The sequence below is a fragment of the Equus quagga genome, chromosome 2 (assembly GCF_021613505.1).
Source record: "Equus quagga isolate Etosha38 chromosome 2, UCLA_HA_Equagga_1.0, whole genome shotgun sequence".
NCBI lineage: Eukaryota > Metazoa > Chordata > Mammalia > Perissodactyla > Equidae > Equus > Equus quagga.
The window spans coordinates 16,490,228-16,507,856 of NC_060268.1; the positions used below are offsets into that span (position 1 = coordinate 16,490,228).

Genomic DNA, 17,629 nt, shown 5'->3' on the forward strand with positions numbered 1-17,629 from the left:
GCAAACCACGCTGAGGCAGTGTCCCACATGCCACAACTAGAAGGACCCACAACGAAGAATATACAACTATGTACCTGGGGGCTTTGGGGAGAAAAAGGGGAAAAAAAAACCTTTCCTGAATGTTTGCAGACTTGGAAGAATTTCCATTACTATATTTCTCTCCAACACTAATTCTCACGTTCAAATGGGTCTTCTGATGGAAAGCCTGCTCACATTCAGTACACACATAATTCCTCTTGCATGAGTTCTCCAAAGGAACCTAAGTACTAACCAGTAGGCAAAGTCTTTCCTACTTTATTCACCTTAGCTGATATGTTCTCAACTATACTTTCCATAGGAGCCTGAAGGTGGTGGGGTTGTCTTTAAGTTCCAATCAGAGTTACTGGAAGAGCCTGGCTAGTCTCAGGAATGCTCTCTCAGCCTGAATCAAAGTGTCTTTACCTGAGGTAACAAACACGCCAAACCTTGTGGGTTTCAGAAGGAACCTGAAAGCATTTAATGCTCAGAGTACCTCAGGAACTAACCTGTTGGAAGTCTCAATGACAACAGTAGTTAAATTGCTTGAGGACCACTTCTTCCCTAGTTTTTATTTACTGCAGGCCTACTGGTGAGGAAGTAACCGTAGCTTTTGTCTGGAACCATCTTTATTCCACAGGACCCTTTCATTGGCAGGTTGTTTTTTCCCCTCCTCTCAGCACTTTAAAGATGTCATTCCATTGCCTTCTTTCACCATTTCTATTGAGGTATTGCTAGTCCTACTGATGATACACTGAAGGTAATATGTCTTTTCTCTAGCTGCTTTAAACAAATATCCCTTGATTTCCAGCATTTTTGCTATAGATACCTAGATGTAGTTTTAACACTTAGTTCTGCTTGACTGGAATTAGCTGAACTATAATCTGTGGGTTGTCTTCCATCAATCCTGGAAAATCGTCCGCAATAATCTCGTCAAAAATTGTTTCTGCTTCATTCTCTCTTCTCCAAGATTCCAAATTACATGTTAGACATTTATAACATATCCTGCTTCACTGGTATATCTATTGATAATCTTGCCTTTCAGTTCACACTATTCTTGTTTCCTGGTGCACACAATCTTGTTACCTCATCTAGGGAATTCTTGTTTTTTTTTTTTCAGTTCTAAAATGTCCTTTTAAAACAAAAACATTCTTTCATGAAAATTTTCACCCTTTCATCTGTCAACCCTTTCCTCCATTTTCTTTTAGATTAAATCACAATTATTTAAAAGTCATTGTCTAACTTCATAATCTAGATCACTCAGATCAACTGTACCTTTTTCCCCTCTTGGTTATCTGTCATGATTTTGCTGCTTCACATACCTAGTAATTTTTTAATTCTATGCTGGATATTCTGTATAAAAGAACTGCAGAGCTTCCAAAACAATTCCTTCCTCTGAAGAGGGCTCCCTTTTGCTCAAGCAGGCAAAGCTAAGAGTTGTGGTGATAGCCCCACTCCTCCCTGCTCTGAGGGCACAGACCGAGAAGGCTCTCAGTGTAGAACCTGGACCTCTGTTTCCTCAGCCTTGAAAGGCCGCAAGGATTCAGCTCTGCTTTTCAGAAATTTTCAGCTCAGCTTTCTAGCCTCACTCAGCTTCCACATTTAACAAATATCTTGATGGAGACTGGCTACTCTTTCAAGGCCTTTCAAACCTCCAATTTTGTCACTCCATCCCTATGCAACCACTAAAAGAATAGCTGGTTTCTTTTTCCCTTAACATGGTCCTCCGCCTGGGCCAAATCCAGACCCCCAGACCAAACCCAAATTCTGCAAAGGAAATCAAAGAAAAAACATTTCTGATCTTCCACTAACCTCTGAATAGTTCTCCCCTCCGCGGGATTGAGTCCATCGTAGACTGCATTTTCACACCACACTGATGCCTTTCAAGATACGGCTTTTGAAAGTTACCCTGCTTTTACGTTGTTCAAAGGTGTGTTGACCTACTGTGATCCACTACATCTCATGTGAAAACTGAACCCCTACAGTGTTTGTAAGGCAAATAGTAAAGTGGTAGAAAAATGAAAACGGCGAGTTTGGAAAATTCAGGATGTATAAAGTTGTATTAGAATACTAAAAAACATTCTGAAGTGCAAATTACTCTCATCCTCCAATTCCTTTTATTATCAGTTTCCCCTTTTTCTTTGATACAACACTTTTATTCACAAAGAGTCAGCAGCCGTAAACAGTTGAATTTTCTAGGAAGTAACATTAAAAACTTCCTTATTAATATGCCCATTGTTTCTGGCTAGCTTATCACCACTTATGATTATAAAATTGCTCAGTAACTACTAAGTCTACATATTGAAATAAAGTTGAGTTTAAATTTGAATGCCAAGGTTTTTTCTATGTAATTAACCCTTATCATATGAATTTTTTCTTCCAGAAACTCCATTTTATCCTCTCCAGATAAAATATACAAGCACATTAACTGGGAATAAATCTCTTATTCTTGCACCTCAGAGATTTTTATAGTTAGATGGCTTCTGGACAGCTTGATTCTTAAAAAGTTCACACAAGTAAGTCTGATGTTTGGAAACCACTGCTATAAACAGAAAAACACTCAAAAGTCAGCACATTCTTAAAACTTCTAAGGTTATTTCTAGCTGAAGGAACTTATTTGAATATAAGTCTAAATCTATTAAGATTTGCCATCAATAAGCCTCAAATAGCACTTAAATACAGACTAAAAACAGCCAGAAGGATTTCAGAAGCAGAAACTGATACTTCGAAGAGACCATCCGTTAAATAAGTCACACACTTCTGGATCCATTACAGACATGATTTTGATATTTTAGGGTTAGTTTTAAAATATTAATCACTTCATGATCTATGTCACAACTTATTCAAAAATTTACTGTATGTCTAACTAGTGTGTGGAGATGCAATTACTGCCCTCAAAAATACTTTAAGTCACCTTAAAAATAGGAATAAGGGTGTGAAAGCAGTTCAGTTCTGATGTATACCAGTCCTGTCTTCCAGATGCAATGTTTTAATAATTTATTATGCTCTTTTAAAAGAACTATTACACACAACTCTCGTTTATTATTTGCAACTAAAAAAGATGATTCCCTTTGGAAAAAGAGGTGGCAAGAATAGAAGCCAGTTATTATCCTTTGCAAAATTTTACTTTGACCTATATTATTTTGAGTTAATTTATCATAAAGTATTCTACATGCATAAAACTTACACGATTTAATTTTACTAACAACCTAAGCCAGGGATCAGCCAACTATGGTGTGTGGGCCGTATCCAGCTTGCTGTCTCTTTTCTGTCAACAGTTTTATTGGAATGCAGTCACATTTCTTAATTTCTATATTGTTTATGGCTGTTTTTGCACAACAGCAGCAGAGTTGACTAGTGCTAGAAATCATACGGCCTGCAAAGTCTAAGATATTTAAAGTTTGCTCACCTTTAATCTATACCATGAAAATAATTATTTAAGTGGATTTTAAAGTAACTTAGTCATTTTTTCATTAAAGAATTGGATAAAACAAATTTTAGTTTATACTTTAAAAGTACATTGCTGGTAATGGCTTCTCTCTATAAACCAAAAACATTCAGCAACTATAGCTTTGAGAGCCAACAAAGATGAAAAACCTGGAAATGAAATTTCCAAGTAAATCTGAAAAGTTATCTAAAAGAGCACATTCTCTCAGATAACAAGGGCTTTTTAAAATTATCTTTTTACCTACACGTTTAAAATAACTGAAGTCCTATACAAATAATGACAGTAGGGATAGCGTGCACTGCTTCTCATTTTACTTATCATTTTTAGGGTGTCTTTAAAACCTAAGTCGGCTTGAACACCTATCGAGATATTTATTTGGATAAAATGAAATACCAAGAATCTAGAGAAAAGGGAAACTAAGAGCTCCAAATTTAAAACTGGTAAGATATTTTAAAAATTGGCCAGTACCTAAGATATATTAAATGATTAGGACAGAATATTCAGTTTAAAGTCATAAGAAAATGATCTGCTGGGTAAAGATAGAGAATTAAAACTAATTTGGGTGAATAAGTGAAGCAATAAATGGGTCAACTGCTAAACATACATCACTTATTTAATACAAAATATAAATAAATTTGAAAAAATAGGTCATAAAACTAAGAGTCTTAACTAAAAATCAGGGAAACTATCAGAATAAGAGAGCCATTGTTAAATTGCTTATAATAATTTTTACTACTTGAGGCAAATAAAATCAAATAGAAAATCTGTACTGTAGGAATAAATAAGTATTACATTGTTTCTAAACTACAAATTCCCTGACAACTACTCAGAGTCAAAGTGCATACACTGCAGGTCTTAGTACTCCTAACTATTGGCAAAAACGACTAAAGCAGAACTGGAAGCACTGTACTAATTTAAAGGTTTAAATTTTCTTATATTAAACTCAGTAATAACTGAAATCTTTATCACTGATTAGCTTTTCAAAATCATCCCTACTACCTACAAAATTTCTATAAAGTTCTAATATTAAACACTTTAAGATTTCAATGATGTGAGAACTGTGGGTCTCCCTGATACATCCATCCACAAAGAGACAAAACTAATATTGTGTGTGTGTGTGGGGGGAGGGGGGGGCAGACACGGAATCATGCTCACAAGATGATGATGAGGTTCAACCGAATAAGTGAATACTCCCAAAGTTCATTAATTAGTAGGTCTTAACTGCTTTAAAAAGATCATGGTACTTGGATCACACCAAATGATATTGGATATGAGATGATAATGCGTGTACAGTCTTCTCCACTACATACAGATGTTACCATAAGAAATGAATTTTGAAGAGTAGTTCCTTCCCTTATTAAATCTTAGGAAATTTTATTTTCAAACATTTGATAAATTGAAAAGGCTGCTGAGAACTTCAAGAGTTCAAATACAATAAAAAATTAAACATGTCCCATAAGTATTGAAACAAATCAGAAATTGTTCAGCCTAAGAATTAAGGAACTTAAAATGATTAAATTCAAGATAACACATACAAGGATTCAAGTCCAACAGACCTCACTAGATCTATAAAATCTAACAACAAAACTCATAAAATTTGGGTTAATATTCATAAACCAGGAAGAAAAAAACAAGAATATATTCTTCAATGTTAGCAGTTCTGCTATAAACTAGAATAGGGGTCAAAATATGTCCAGTGGCCCAAAAGAATAACTAGCTCAAAATTCAGATCCAGGTAACATTTGAGTCTTAGAAATCTGCAATCTTGTTTTCCTGAAAATTTTAAAATTGAGTTTTCATCTGTAAGTATACATCCAGAATGAATTTTGGATTTCCTCTCACAGTACAGTAAAAGCTCAATAATACACCTCCCTAAGAAAACTTTCATCATACCGACATAAATTTAAATTATTTTTATTTTTCTATTTTAAGCAAAAAAAAATTAGCTGATTTTTACCAATGAAATGGTAAACTTAGAGGCAACTATAACTTAAAATTACACAGCTTCTTAATGGTTTATTCATAGCATTCTTTATACAGAAGCAGCTTCACTGATATTTAATTTACTGCAGCATCCTGTGGGTGAAGCACAAAATTACATTAATTATAAACAAAGAAACAAAGCACTTTTGACTTTTTAAAACTGTATATGTATATATTTATATCCAGTTGACAAATAGCATCACAATTATTACCGTATAAAAAACTAAAAATCACCATGGAAGCTAAGGCCTACGTTCTTATTCCAATTGTTCCCTTTTGTTAATATCTAAGAGATTAGAAATTAAATTCCAGTACCTCAAAAAAAGGGTCTACATTATTTACATACAACATGGAAAATAAAAGCTGCTTTTCAGCTACGTTAGATTGCTGTTACCTATAGTATTTACATTGTAAATGTTGGGGGGAAAAAAGCACTACTAACAAATACCATTTCAAAGGGAAATATATTGTGCCTGGGATTTTGTTCTAAAATTAATTGTATATCCTAATAGGTATCTGCTGAATAGAATTTGACTTTGAATACATCTTCTGAAGTTCAGAACAGAGTACTACTATGCTTCTTTATATTGCTATCTAGATACTGTTAAGTACAATATTGTAATAACTACAAGCACTGAAGCTTAAATAAAACAATGGAAACATGTGTAGATGGAGTTTTATTTAAAACTGTAAAATATAATGCCTTAATGTTTACCCATAATTATGAGACTAGCTAATATTCTTTCCATGTTTAAGAAGTCTCATATATGGTATGTCTCTAAACAGTGAAACTTTCCAGTAACTTACCAGAAAAAAAAGTTTAATTATATTATTCTGTTCTTAGAATTATTTTTCTAATATTTAAAAACATATCTATACCCTTGGCAAAAACAAACGCAATCAATTCAGTGTAACAGACTGAGCTTTAAACCATACTTTAATTTTCAATTAACTGTAACCTACTGGTTAATTGAACCAAATGTAGAATTTTAAATGACCCACTATGAAGCCTTTCAAATCAATTATAGAATGCACACAAAAGTGAGGAGAAGTTTTGGGGAAGGTGCAAGGTAGTTAATATGGAAAATGGTAAATGCTAGCTTTAATAACAAAAATGGTACTAAATGCATATGAAAGTTAAATTAACACAGTATAAAACAGAATAGCTTAAATAAACTGGGATTCACATATTACAATAGCAAAGTTATGATCAAATGAACTGAAGACACGAACAGTTCTGAAAATTCTCTTTTCAGCCTACTTTCAAAAGAAACAGTCAGGCTTTTTTCCTGTACATAGTTTTGAGCTTTGTCTATACCATATATAGTAGAAAAATAAATTCTTTAGCAACCTAGAAACAGTTTATAAAACTCTTAAAGTTTAATTTTCTTTGCCAGACATGCCAATGTTAAACTGACAGCTATAAATTAAAGCTATATAGACAATAGGCATAAGTAATATAGAACAAGAATACTACATTTACCGGATTTTTCTTTTTAAAAATTACTGTACTTTCTTAATTCCTGTGTGCTTTGCAATAGGAATAATAGGGACTTTGTTTTCTTAGAAAAGATAATAACATGTAAGAGTATAACACAAATAAGATAATTTGTAATATACATGTACTTCAACAGCAGCCTGGTTCATGTCGACATTTTGATTCTGAAGTTAAAATTAGAAGTATAATACCTAGGACATAACAGTTGGGAAAGACAGTATTTATTTTAAGAAGAAATGGAGCAAATCAAACTCTTAGGAGCCTCAAATCTCAAAATCATCTATTTACTATAATACACATAAGACAACCTTAAAATTGCAGTATGAATGAAGATTACAACATGGACCAAAGAATTTTCTCTTTACTACACAAAACATAACCTAGCAATAAAAACAAACCATTTTTTTCCTTTCCAGAAAATAATGGCACGGTTTGATAATGAACAAAGTTTGAGTAAAGCCTAACAAAATTTACCTATGCCACCTATTTCTGAAAATTTTATCCATAATTTAGTGTTCTGGTTGTATCTTCACTAACAAAATGTTTAACCACAAAAGCAGCAGTCATTTACAGCAAATCTGGTACCAACATCAAAGGAAAAAATTGGTTTAAAAAATGATGTGAAAGCCATTTTGGATTTTAGTATAACATATTTCAGAAAAGAATATGAACACAAGTTTGCAATTTTATATATACACACTCCAAAGAGGCTGTCAGTACCCAAAGTTATTTTTATTGCTACATTAGCAATGGATTTTTGGATATGTTTTTAAGGGCCACATAAAAATAGATTCAAGGAACAGATTAAATTTAAGTCCTAGATTAAAATGTTTGGTTCAAAGAATTTCCTACAACAAATTTCATGTTTATGTATGAAAAGTTATATAACCTTATATGAAAATGTCATGAAGTATTTTCTACACTATACTAAATGTATTTCCCAAGAGGGAAAAAATTAAAATATCTAAAATATATTAGATTAAGATTACAAGACCATCATTGATCTTTTGAACATGCATCTGTTTACAGAATTAACAGTATACAAGATGTTTATTTCATTATGGACCATAAAGAAATGAGTTGGTGACAACTATCCTTTGCACAACATTATCAACTCACTTTAGCCACAAGCATGTCCTTGGTATGTGTGTACGAGAAATACGTTCATTTACCCCTCATCAAATCATCCATAGGTTTACTCAGAAGTAAAGATGAAGGTGCAGAAATATGTTAAGTGTATTTTTCTTTCTTTCAAACAACATCCCAAGCATGGCATAAGTAGCCTGAAATTATAAAACACTTAACTGGGCTTTTAGTTATCTACACAGACTGCTAAAATGTAAATTAAGTTGCCCAAATTAGCACATCAAATAACAAAACCAGCCATAAAGCAGGCTGAAAAGCATTAAATGTTTCATATATGTGAGTTTTTAAATCATTAAATTTCTATAGAAAAATTTTATTCACAATATAATGTGACAGAAAATGCCACAGGAATGATATACTGATTGCAATAAGATTGCATGCAACAGCAGCTTTGTATTTTATAGCTATTTTTGCTTATAAAAATTAAACCTCTCCAGTCATGCTTATCACATGGTCTTAGATCTGTAATGTAAATGAATAAGGAATAGCATATAGTTCAATGAGAAAATGTCTCATCATTTTGAATGTGAATTATCTGCAAGAAATATGAAAGCATACTACTGAACCCTGAAACATGCATGTCTAGATTTGCTTCTTCTGTCCTATTTCAGGCTGTCTGCAATCACTTCCTACTTATATAATACCAAGAGGATCCGTCTGTAACTGCGGTTGTATCAGCTGAGGTTGCAATGGTGGTGGTAACTGAAGTGGTACCATTGGTTCCACCAACTGTCCTGGATTGGAAGGTGGCGGAGGAGCCACAGTGTTCCCAGTTTCCACAATTTCTCCATTGTAAAAGAAAAACTGACACTGCTGAATGAACGTTTCAACAACAGATTGATGGATCTTCGTGGTAGACAGAAACTCTCGATTTTCAAAATCAGGTCTCATCAAAGTTGGCCAAAAACAGATGGATAAGTTGTCTGCTGTCATGAGGTTGATTTTATTTTGCTGACTAACCCTGAAATTATATAGGAAAAAACAATTAGAAACCAATCAAAACTCATTACACTTAAAGAATTCTAGAGCTGGAAATGATCTCAGATGATTTAGTTTTACCTTCTATATTTCTTCTTTTTTTTAGGATTGGCACCTGAGCTAACTGCTGCTGCTAATCTTTTTTGTTTGTTTTATTCTTCTCCCCAAAGCCCCCCGGTACATAGTTGTAGATTCTAGTTGTGGGTGCCTCTGGTTGTACAATGTGGGGCACCGCCTCAGCATGGCCTGATGAGCGGTGCCATGTCCACACCCAGGATCTGAACTGGCGAAACCCTGGGCCGCCAAAGCAGAGTGCAGGAACTTAACCACTCAGCCACAGGGCGGGCCCCTCACCTTTTATCTTAACTTCAAATGTAAAACATTTTTCTTCTTGTGCATTCTATGTTCATCTACATTCTAATAACAGGAGACAGCAGTAAAATCCATTCCTTATGAGAATCAAAGATAGTCTTTTAAAAATGTTGTACCCTCGGGTTTTATAATTTACTTATAGAAGCCTCCTTAATTTATATGAAAAAAACCTTTTTCTCAGGGTAAGAACATGTAACAAGTTTTAATGAGTTTCCAGCAACAAAATCAGAAAATTCTAATTGCATATCTCAATTCTTTGACTACTGTGAGAGATGAAAAAACAAACTACGTTATGCCATCTCTTTGAACCTTGGGAAAACTGAACTTTGTAAAAATTACTCTATCATATTCTCCAACCAGGAGACTTTTAAACTTGCAAAAAAAAAACTAGTTTCTAGTATTGTAAAAAAAAAAAAAATCTTTTCCATCATTAAATATCTTGTATGTTGTTACAAATTTAACTTGAAAGACAACAGTCAGTTGCAGAAACATATTCCACTTTAAAATTCTTATGATTTAATGATAAATAATTTACAAATGGCCATACATTATTGACTGATTTGCATCCAGTCCTTTAAATATGTGAGCACTCAAGAAATATAAGAGGTAAATCTTGAATTACAACTCAAAATTATTAAATTGGGGAAGAATCTTAGGTATTTTATCCAACCCTCTCATTTCACACATGAAGAAACAGCCCCATCAATATGCAAGGTAGCAGGAAAATCTTATACTTAAATTTCCATATCAAAAAATTTTAAATCTAAACCAAAGGAACACCTGCCAAACACAGGAGTTGCTCATCTGAGGTAAAATATGTGCCCTAAAAACATGTCTTTTGTGGTAAAAGTTGTTACTATTTGGTAAGAGGCTAAATTAGAATATTCATAATAAAATCAATCTTTTGTTAAAATACAGTGGGCTCAGTCAGTTGTTTCCATGTAGTAGGCAAGTGTAGATTCTGAAAATACCTATAAAGCTGAAAGACACATGAGTATGGGCATCAGGTTTACTTGTTAAGCCAAAAAGTGCAAAGGAAAGGTACCAAATCAGTTAGAGATGAAGATGGCCAGGGAAGGCTTCGCTGAAGAGGAAATGTTTGAGTTGAGTTAAGGATGACGGGCACCAGTAAGAGGGTAAGAAGGAAAGGTAATTCAGTCAAAACAGTGGTTCTCAACTTCAGTGTGTATCAGAACCTCTTGGAGGGCTTGTTAAAACACAGGACGATTATATCTGAGGCGAGACCTAATAATCTGCATTCCTAACAAGTTTCCAGGTGATGCTGATGCTGCTGATTTGAGGAGTGCAGGTGAGAACTACTGAGGTAGTCACGTTAAGATGTGGTGAGGGACTAGGCACAAACTGATAGTTTTGGTTAAGTGCTATTAGTTTAATATAGCGGCACTTAACTTGGTGTGTGCACGTGAAAAAGGAAAGGCGATTTAACAGAAGTTAGAACTAGACCACTTAATGTTAAACAGTTTGAATTTTTTCTTCAGATTATATAGGGTGTTATTCAATCATTAGTGATCTTTACAGAACGATCTTTTAGAAAGATCATTCTGGCATTAGGATCAAGAAAGGATAAAGAGGAAAAATTGGCAGGGAAAGAGCTCAGTTACAAAGAAACTAGAGTTCCCTAAATGAGAAATGATAAAGTCTAAACTAAAGCAGTAGCAGACGAATAAAAGGAAAAATAATTAGGAGAAAAAACCAATTTGACACAATAACTCACCGAATATGGAGGGTGAAAGAGAATATAACCAAAAAATAACTCCATGGATTAATTTTTGCAATTTGTCAATCACCCATTATATACTTATTTATCATTTATTTCCTATGCTAGAATGTAAGTTCCATAAAATAGGTGACTGTTTTATTCACTGCTATGACTTGAGCACTTTATACGAGTACCTGGTACACAGAGTACCCATTACAGTGAGTTGAGAATTCCTCTTAAAATTTAAGTCTGATGATATTTCTCTGCTCTGCCCTCCAGTGGCTCCCCATACCACTCAGAGTAACAGATATGCAATGCTATTATCACTGAGGAAGTCTTGCTCCCCCCATAAACGTCAGTTGAACTCATAGCACTTAGTGACATACATACATGAAGTAACCTCCTTACCTTGTCAGTAAAACATTTTGAGGACTAAAGCTAGTCAACAGACTACTCTCTTGAGTAGTACCGACCTATATGATCTGGCACTGTCCCTCTTCCCTTTTGACCTTATCACTTACTCTGTCCATCCTTCACACTCTGCTCGAATCACACAGGCCTCTTTGCTGTTACTCAACAGATCAAATATGCTTTTGCCTGTGTTGTTTTATCACTGTGAATCTTCGAACATGCTCTTCCTTTGTCCCTTTTCCTTATTCTTTTTAATGGAGTACAATTCTTACTTCAGCACTTTAAATCCCTACACTCCACATTGGGTAAGGTCTCCTATAGTACCCTGTGCACATCTGTCTTCATACCATGAACCATTTGTACGGTAATTTTCAAGAAGAAATTCCATTAAGTTTACTGCAATACTGTGCATGCTGATATTTTCTCAGGGAGACTTCGAGAAGGGTTACTAGAAACGCTAAAATAATTTTATACTACATTGATAACAACAATAACTTTAAATATTGGTTAATATTCTCTTTGAAGAGGTACAGACTGAAATGTACTTGGTTTGCACATTGACATTATTAGTTGAAAGAACTTTATAGTTCATTAGTATGTCAGTAGAAAATATGAAGAGTAGACTTTTGAAAAAATTAGTACAAATACTAATAATTCCACTCGGTCCCAAGAACAACTTTGTGAGGTGTTATTCTCAATTTTCTAGTTGAGGAAATTAAAACTTAGTAAGTAATTTGCTCAAGGTCATAGAACTAAAAATGTTTCAAAACCAAGCCTGTCTGACTCTATAGTTTAAGCTATTATACAATACTGCCTCTTTCACTTAATGAATGGCATTGGGAGGAGTACGTTTTGAGAAAGAAGCATAAACCTGAAACTCAACATATTTAGGGCTACTAATACAGGAGTAATGCCCTGTATTTCAGGTAACAGAATGGATAATAACATGAATTCAAGTTTCTGATAAAATTTCACTGTGTGGAATATCCAAACAAAACCAGCAAGATACACAAAAGCAACACAATGTGATAAAAAAAGCAAACAGAACCTCTTAATAAGACTTGGATTCTACTCATAAGATGTGTCACTTATTAATTATGTGACACTGGGCATATAATTTCCCTCTTTAAATCTCAATTTTTCCAACTTCCAATAGGTTGATTTGGTTACTTATCTAAGTGTCATTTCATATCTAAAATTCTAAGATCCTAGAAAAGAGAACTGCTAAAGATTAACAATATAAAAAAGAAAACATACCATGCTTACTATTTATATAATCATTACGTGTACTAAAAGAGTCACATATCTTTCTTTAAACAAGTTGACAAAAAATCTATTTTAAAAATCCAGAAATAATTTAGTGAACAAAAATTTAACCGCATGTTTAAATTACTTTGTGTCCCCTTTTTATCTTATAATTATCCAATTTATAAAGCTACAAGCTTGAAATCTGTAGTGCACTTTATTTGCAAAAACAATAAAAATACCTGTTTAGATGCGTTATTATATATCTGAATACATCATAGTTTACAGGATGAAATTTCTTAACAATTTCTTTCAACGCGTGAAGACGTTCTGTTTTATCCGGGATTTCTGTAAAATTAAAGTAGTAAAGAATTTATGTGAAACTCATACATTTAAAAATATTTGATAAAGTTTCTTGCTATACAAGAATGTGTTTGAAGTATATTACGATAGGTAAACAAAAACAAAGAAAATGTTCTAAAGAACCTGCTAAATACATTATCAGCTACTACAATAGCCTTTTTGCAAGTAAATCTAATAACTGAAGATCAAACTGACTCAGAGATGGTAAGTGGGAAATGGTATATCAGCAATTTACTCAAGCAATTTATATAACTATATATTGATTTAGAATTACTTATAAATCTATTAGGCTCTTAACATTCACACAATAGAGTAAATATTTTAGGCTTTGTGGGCACAACTATTCAACCCTACAGTTGTAGCACAAAAGCAACCACAGATAATACATAACAAATGAGTATGGCTGTGTTGCAATAAAACTTTTGAAATCTGAATTTCACATAAATTTAAAATATCATGAAATTTTCTTTTAATTTTGTTCAACTATTTAAAAATGTAAAACCATTCTCAGTTTGCAAGTCTTCCAAAAGCTGGTGGCAGGCTGAGTCAGGCCCGTGGGCCAGTTTGCCAACACCTGATTTAAAGTATCACCCTATATTTATTTATAATCTACTCTGCTTATCAAAAACCTTTCTTCACAATCAGCAGAAGCATTTAACTCACTATCCAAATTTATGCAAATTATGAAACAGGATAACTGAAATGTGGTTCTGCTGTAAATGGGAGATAAGAAAGTGCTTTATTGCCCTTCATCATTCATTTCATTTTTCCCAAAGGCAACAATGAGTCCCTCTGAAGGAGGCCAATCTGCATGCCAATTTATGGTATATATCAACTTATGGTAGTGTAACCAAGTATTAACAAATTCTCATTTGCCATGTATTACTTATAAATCAGTCCTCAAAAATGTCCTAAGTAGGAAACTTCTGAGGATATTGTTTATGGTCAAGAAGTAAGAAAATCTAAACTATCAACTGAATCATTTTCCCAGTTTACTTATGAGAGTACATATAAGGTAACTATACCTGTGACAACCCAGTGAGGTGGTTTTTAATGAAAAGAAAATTAACTAAGAACTTTAACATAATCAAAATTACAAGCAGCCTCACTTTAAAAAGCCTGAAGACTTGTAATCAAAGGAAACATTAAAGAGAAATATTTAGAAACAACATTCATTTTAGCCATTGAGAACACAATGCCAATACTCGAAATAGACCTTCTGTCTCATTTTCCAGACAACAAATGAGTATTTGTTTAACAGAAACATCTAGATGAGTGATACCAAAGTGGGAGTAAACACTAAGTACCCATTTTCCTGCCTTACTTTTTCAAAATATGACTTAGGAGGACAAAGTTAATTTGACTCGAAAAATTTTAAATACACATGTTTACACATCACAGACAGGTTAATATTTTACAAAGCACATTGTAGATACATTCATTTGAAGAGTTTAATTTCCTTACAATGTCTTTGAGTTTGAATTAAAACACAAATCTCAAACTTCTGCTATAATGATCTTCAAACATCTAGGAGCACTGAGTCACCAGGGAGGCTAACTAAATCCAAATATTCCTGGGAGCCACCCCTAGGGATTCTGATTTTATTTATTTAGAGGAAAATACCTTTAAGGAACAGTTCTAGTACGCTGAATTTTTATTAGCTACACATTCCAGTGGATGACTGATTTTAACACATAGCAATCCATATACAAAACCCTCTATTGTTATCCCTGTCAAAAAAAGCAGGCTAATACTTACTTGCTGCTTCCAACAGCTCTGGATGAAGAGAATATGGAATTAAAGGATCTGGAAGATCTGCAAAGAAAGCTTTAAGGGCTCCAGCCACAGCATTTACTGTTACTTCCATTGATACTAGACTGATGTTATGATCTATAAGACAAAAGTGATAATTTTAATTTGTAATTTTTATAATAAAATTTTAATTTATTATAGAAGTAAGCTAAACAGGTACTTACAGATCCAAAGATATTTAAGGTTCTCGTCAGCCACCTTTCTTTACAGGCTGATTCATCCTTCCTCCATTGTTTGCCTGACATACTATATGGATAAGGCAAACTATAGGTTTGCCTGACAAACTATATAGATAAAGGAAGAGAAAACCAAGCAACAAGCATTTTCTGTTTTAATAAAAAATGCTATTAGGCTTATTAGTATATTGAAGAACATTAACTTTTACTAATATCTATCTATCTTTACTTTTTTGGTAAGGAAGATTTGCTCTGAGCTAACATCTGTGCCAGTCTTCCTCTATTTTGTATGTGGGTTGCTGCCACAGCATGACTTGACGAGTAGTACAGGTCTGTGCCCAGGATCAGAACCCGTGAACCCAGGCCACCAAAGTGGAGTGCACCGTACTTAACCACTTAGCCACGGGGCCAGCCACTATCTTCTAAAATATTTTGTTTACATAAGCTATTTAAAAGAGGACATAAGGAAAGAGAAAGACAGAAGATAGAAAAAAACTCTAATTTATATGCATAATTTCTATCTTTTATCCACTGTCTCATCCAGAATTTTTACATTTCTAGATAGTCCAGTTTATCACTGTGTTCATGCTTTCTAGGTTTCATATCAAGTTTAGGCCTTTGCCTATCATGAGATTATAAAAATATTCACTCGTTTTTCTCCCTAGTACTTACAAGTTTTCATTTTTTACTTTTAAACCTTTGATATCATATAGAATTTACTTTAATATGAGTAGGGAATTCAGCTTTGTTTTTACTCCTAATAGTTAGTTAGCCCAACATCAGGAAAAAAACAAAAACAAAAAACTTTTAAATTACATCTTTAAATAAGTGCTATCTCTGATATACAAAGATGCTTTCACATCATAAATCAATTTATTGCTTTTCCAATTCTGGCAATGGATTTATAGGTCTCCTGTTTCTTGACTGTAGTAGCTATTCTATTAAATACCTCTAATCTCACTTCAAAACTCTCTCCCCTGAAGATCCATCTCTTTAGGAGGTTTTCATAAGAAAATCAACCTTCCCACCACGAAATTTCAGTAAGGAAAATAATAATTTTATTTTATATAATTATCGTCTTACCTTGATCAAACTGTTTTTGAATATTGTCTTGATCAGTTTTGTTCCCACTAACACGGTAGAGTCCTTCAGTACATAATCCTAAAAGAAGAAATATACATATACATCTACAACAAAAAATATACTTAACCTTATGTACATCTTACTGACATAAAAATACAGTGATAAAGTATTTTTAAGAATTAAATATTTTTGAGCATTTCATTTTAATTAAGTTCTTAATGGACTACTTTTTATTTTAAACCACTTAGGACATGCAGTTCCATGCAAAGTGAGAATAGACGTTTCTCCGTATTTCTTCCACTAAATACAGCTAAAATTACTGAATACAATACAAAAAACAAACATCAAAAGACTCTGAATGGTGGAGAGAAGCAGGTGGACTGGCCAGCAACCTTGGAACCTGAAAACAACATGACAGTGAGTTCCCTGGGTTTTCTTTTTGCCTCTTACATACTCTGGACCAAGGAACACAGAAGCCTACAACCCAGAAATACCAATGAGCACAGGGAAAAAGTAAAAACACAAAGAAAACCAACAACAAGAAAAACCTGCTCTCTCTAGTGAAAGGATTGAGAAAGCCTAACAAGCAAAACGAAACATTTTTTACTACAACTGCTCTACTCTGGCCAAACACCATGGAACGCACTCCTCTTCACACACATCACTAGTGACCAAGTGGGGAGACTAGAATACCACCTCTGCCCAGCAGTAACAAAGGTGCCCCTTCTACTCCCTGAGTGGAGAAGCCTGAACTTCTGAGGTAAGAGGGACCCTCTCCTCCCCTCCACACCATGGTTCTGTCAGCAGAAGCCTGTGGACACCAAGCGGGGACTCTGGACTTCCACCACAACCTTGCTGCAATGAGGCAGCCCTCCTCCCCTGCTGGTGTAGTGGCAGAGAAGGCCTGAGGAAATAGAAGATTTAAATACGATCCAAAGTCTAACAGCATACTATCCAAAATGTCTAGGATACAATAATAATAAAACTAAAATCATTCATCATACCAAGAATCAAGAAAATCACAACTTGAAGGAGAAAAGGACAATTAACAGACACCAACACAAAGATGTCAGTTGAGGGATTATCTGACAAGGATTTTAAAGCAGCTGTCATAAAATACTTCAGTGAGTAATTATAAACACACTTGAAACATATGAAAAATAGAAAGTGTCAGCAAGGAAACAGAAATATAAGGAAGAATTCATTGGAAACTTTAGAACTAAGAAATACAGTAACAGAATCAAAAAAATTCACTAAATGGGCTAAGTAGCAGAATGTGGATGACAGGGTGAACGAACTTGAAGATACATCAATAGAAATTACCCAATCTAAACAACATAAAGAAATTAGACTGAAAAACAAGAAAAATGAGGGCTGGT

General features: G+C 33.8%; 1 protein-coding gene across 4 annotated transcripts in view; it reads right to left on the reverse strand.

The window, feature by feature from the left end:
- Positions 1-5,361: 5,361 nt before the first annotated feature.
- Positions 5,362-17,629, reverse strand: part of ARHGAP5 (Rho GTPase activating protein 5) — an 86,015-nt gene continuing 73,747 nt past the window's right edge. For all 4 annotated transcript variants that reach the window (XM_046652223.1, XM_046652222.1, XM_046652224.1 and 1 more), the window contains exons 4-7: positions 16,251-16,328; positions 14,938-15,069; positions 13,059-13,164; positions 5,362-9,051 (exon numbers count right to left, since the gene is read on the reverse strand). In XM_046652223.1, coding sequence (XP_046508179.1) covers positions 8,724-9,051; positions 13,059-13,164; positions 14,938-15,069; positions 16,251-16,328 — 644 coding nt within the window. In that variant the 3' untranslated portion in view covers positions 5,362-8,723. The remainder of the gene's footprint in view (positions 9,052-13,058; positions 13,165-14,937; positions 15,070-16,250; positions 16,329-17,629) is intronic.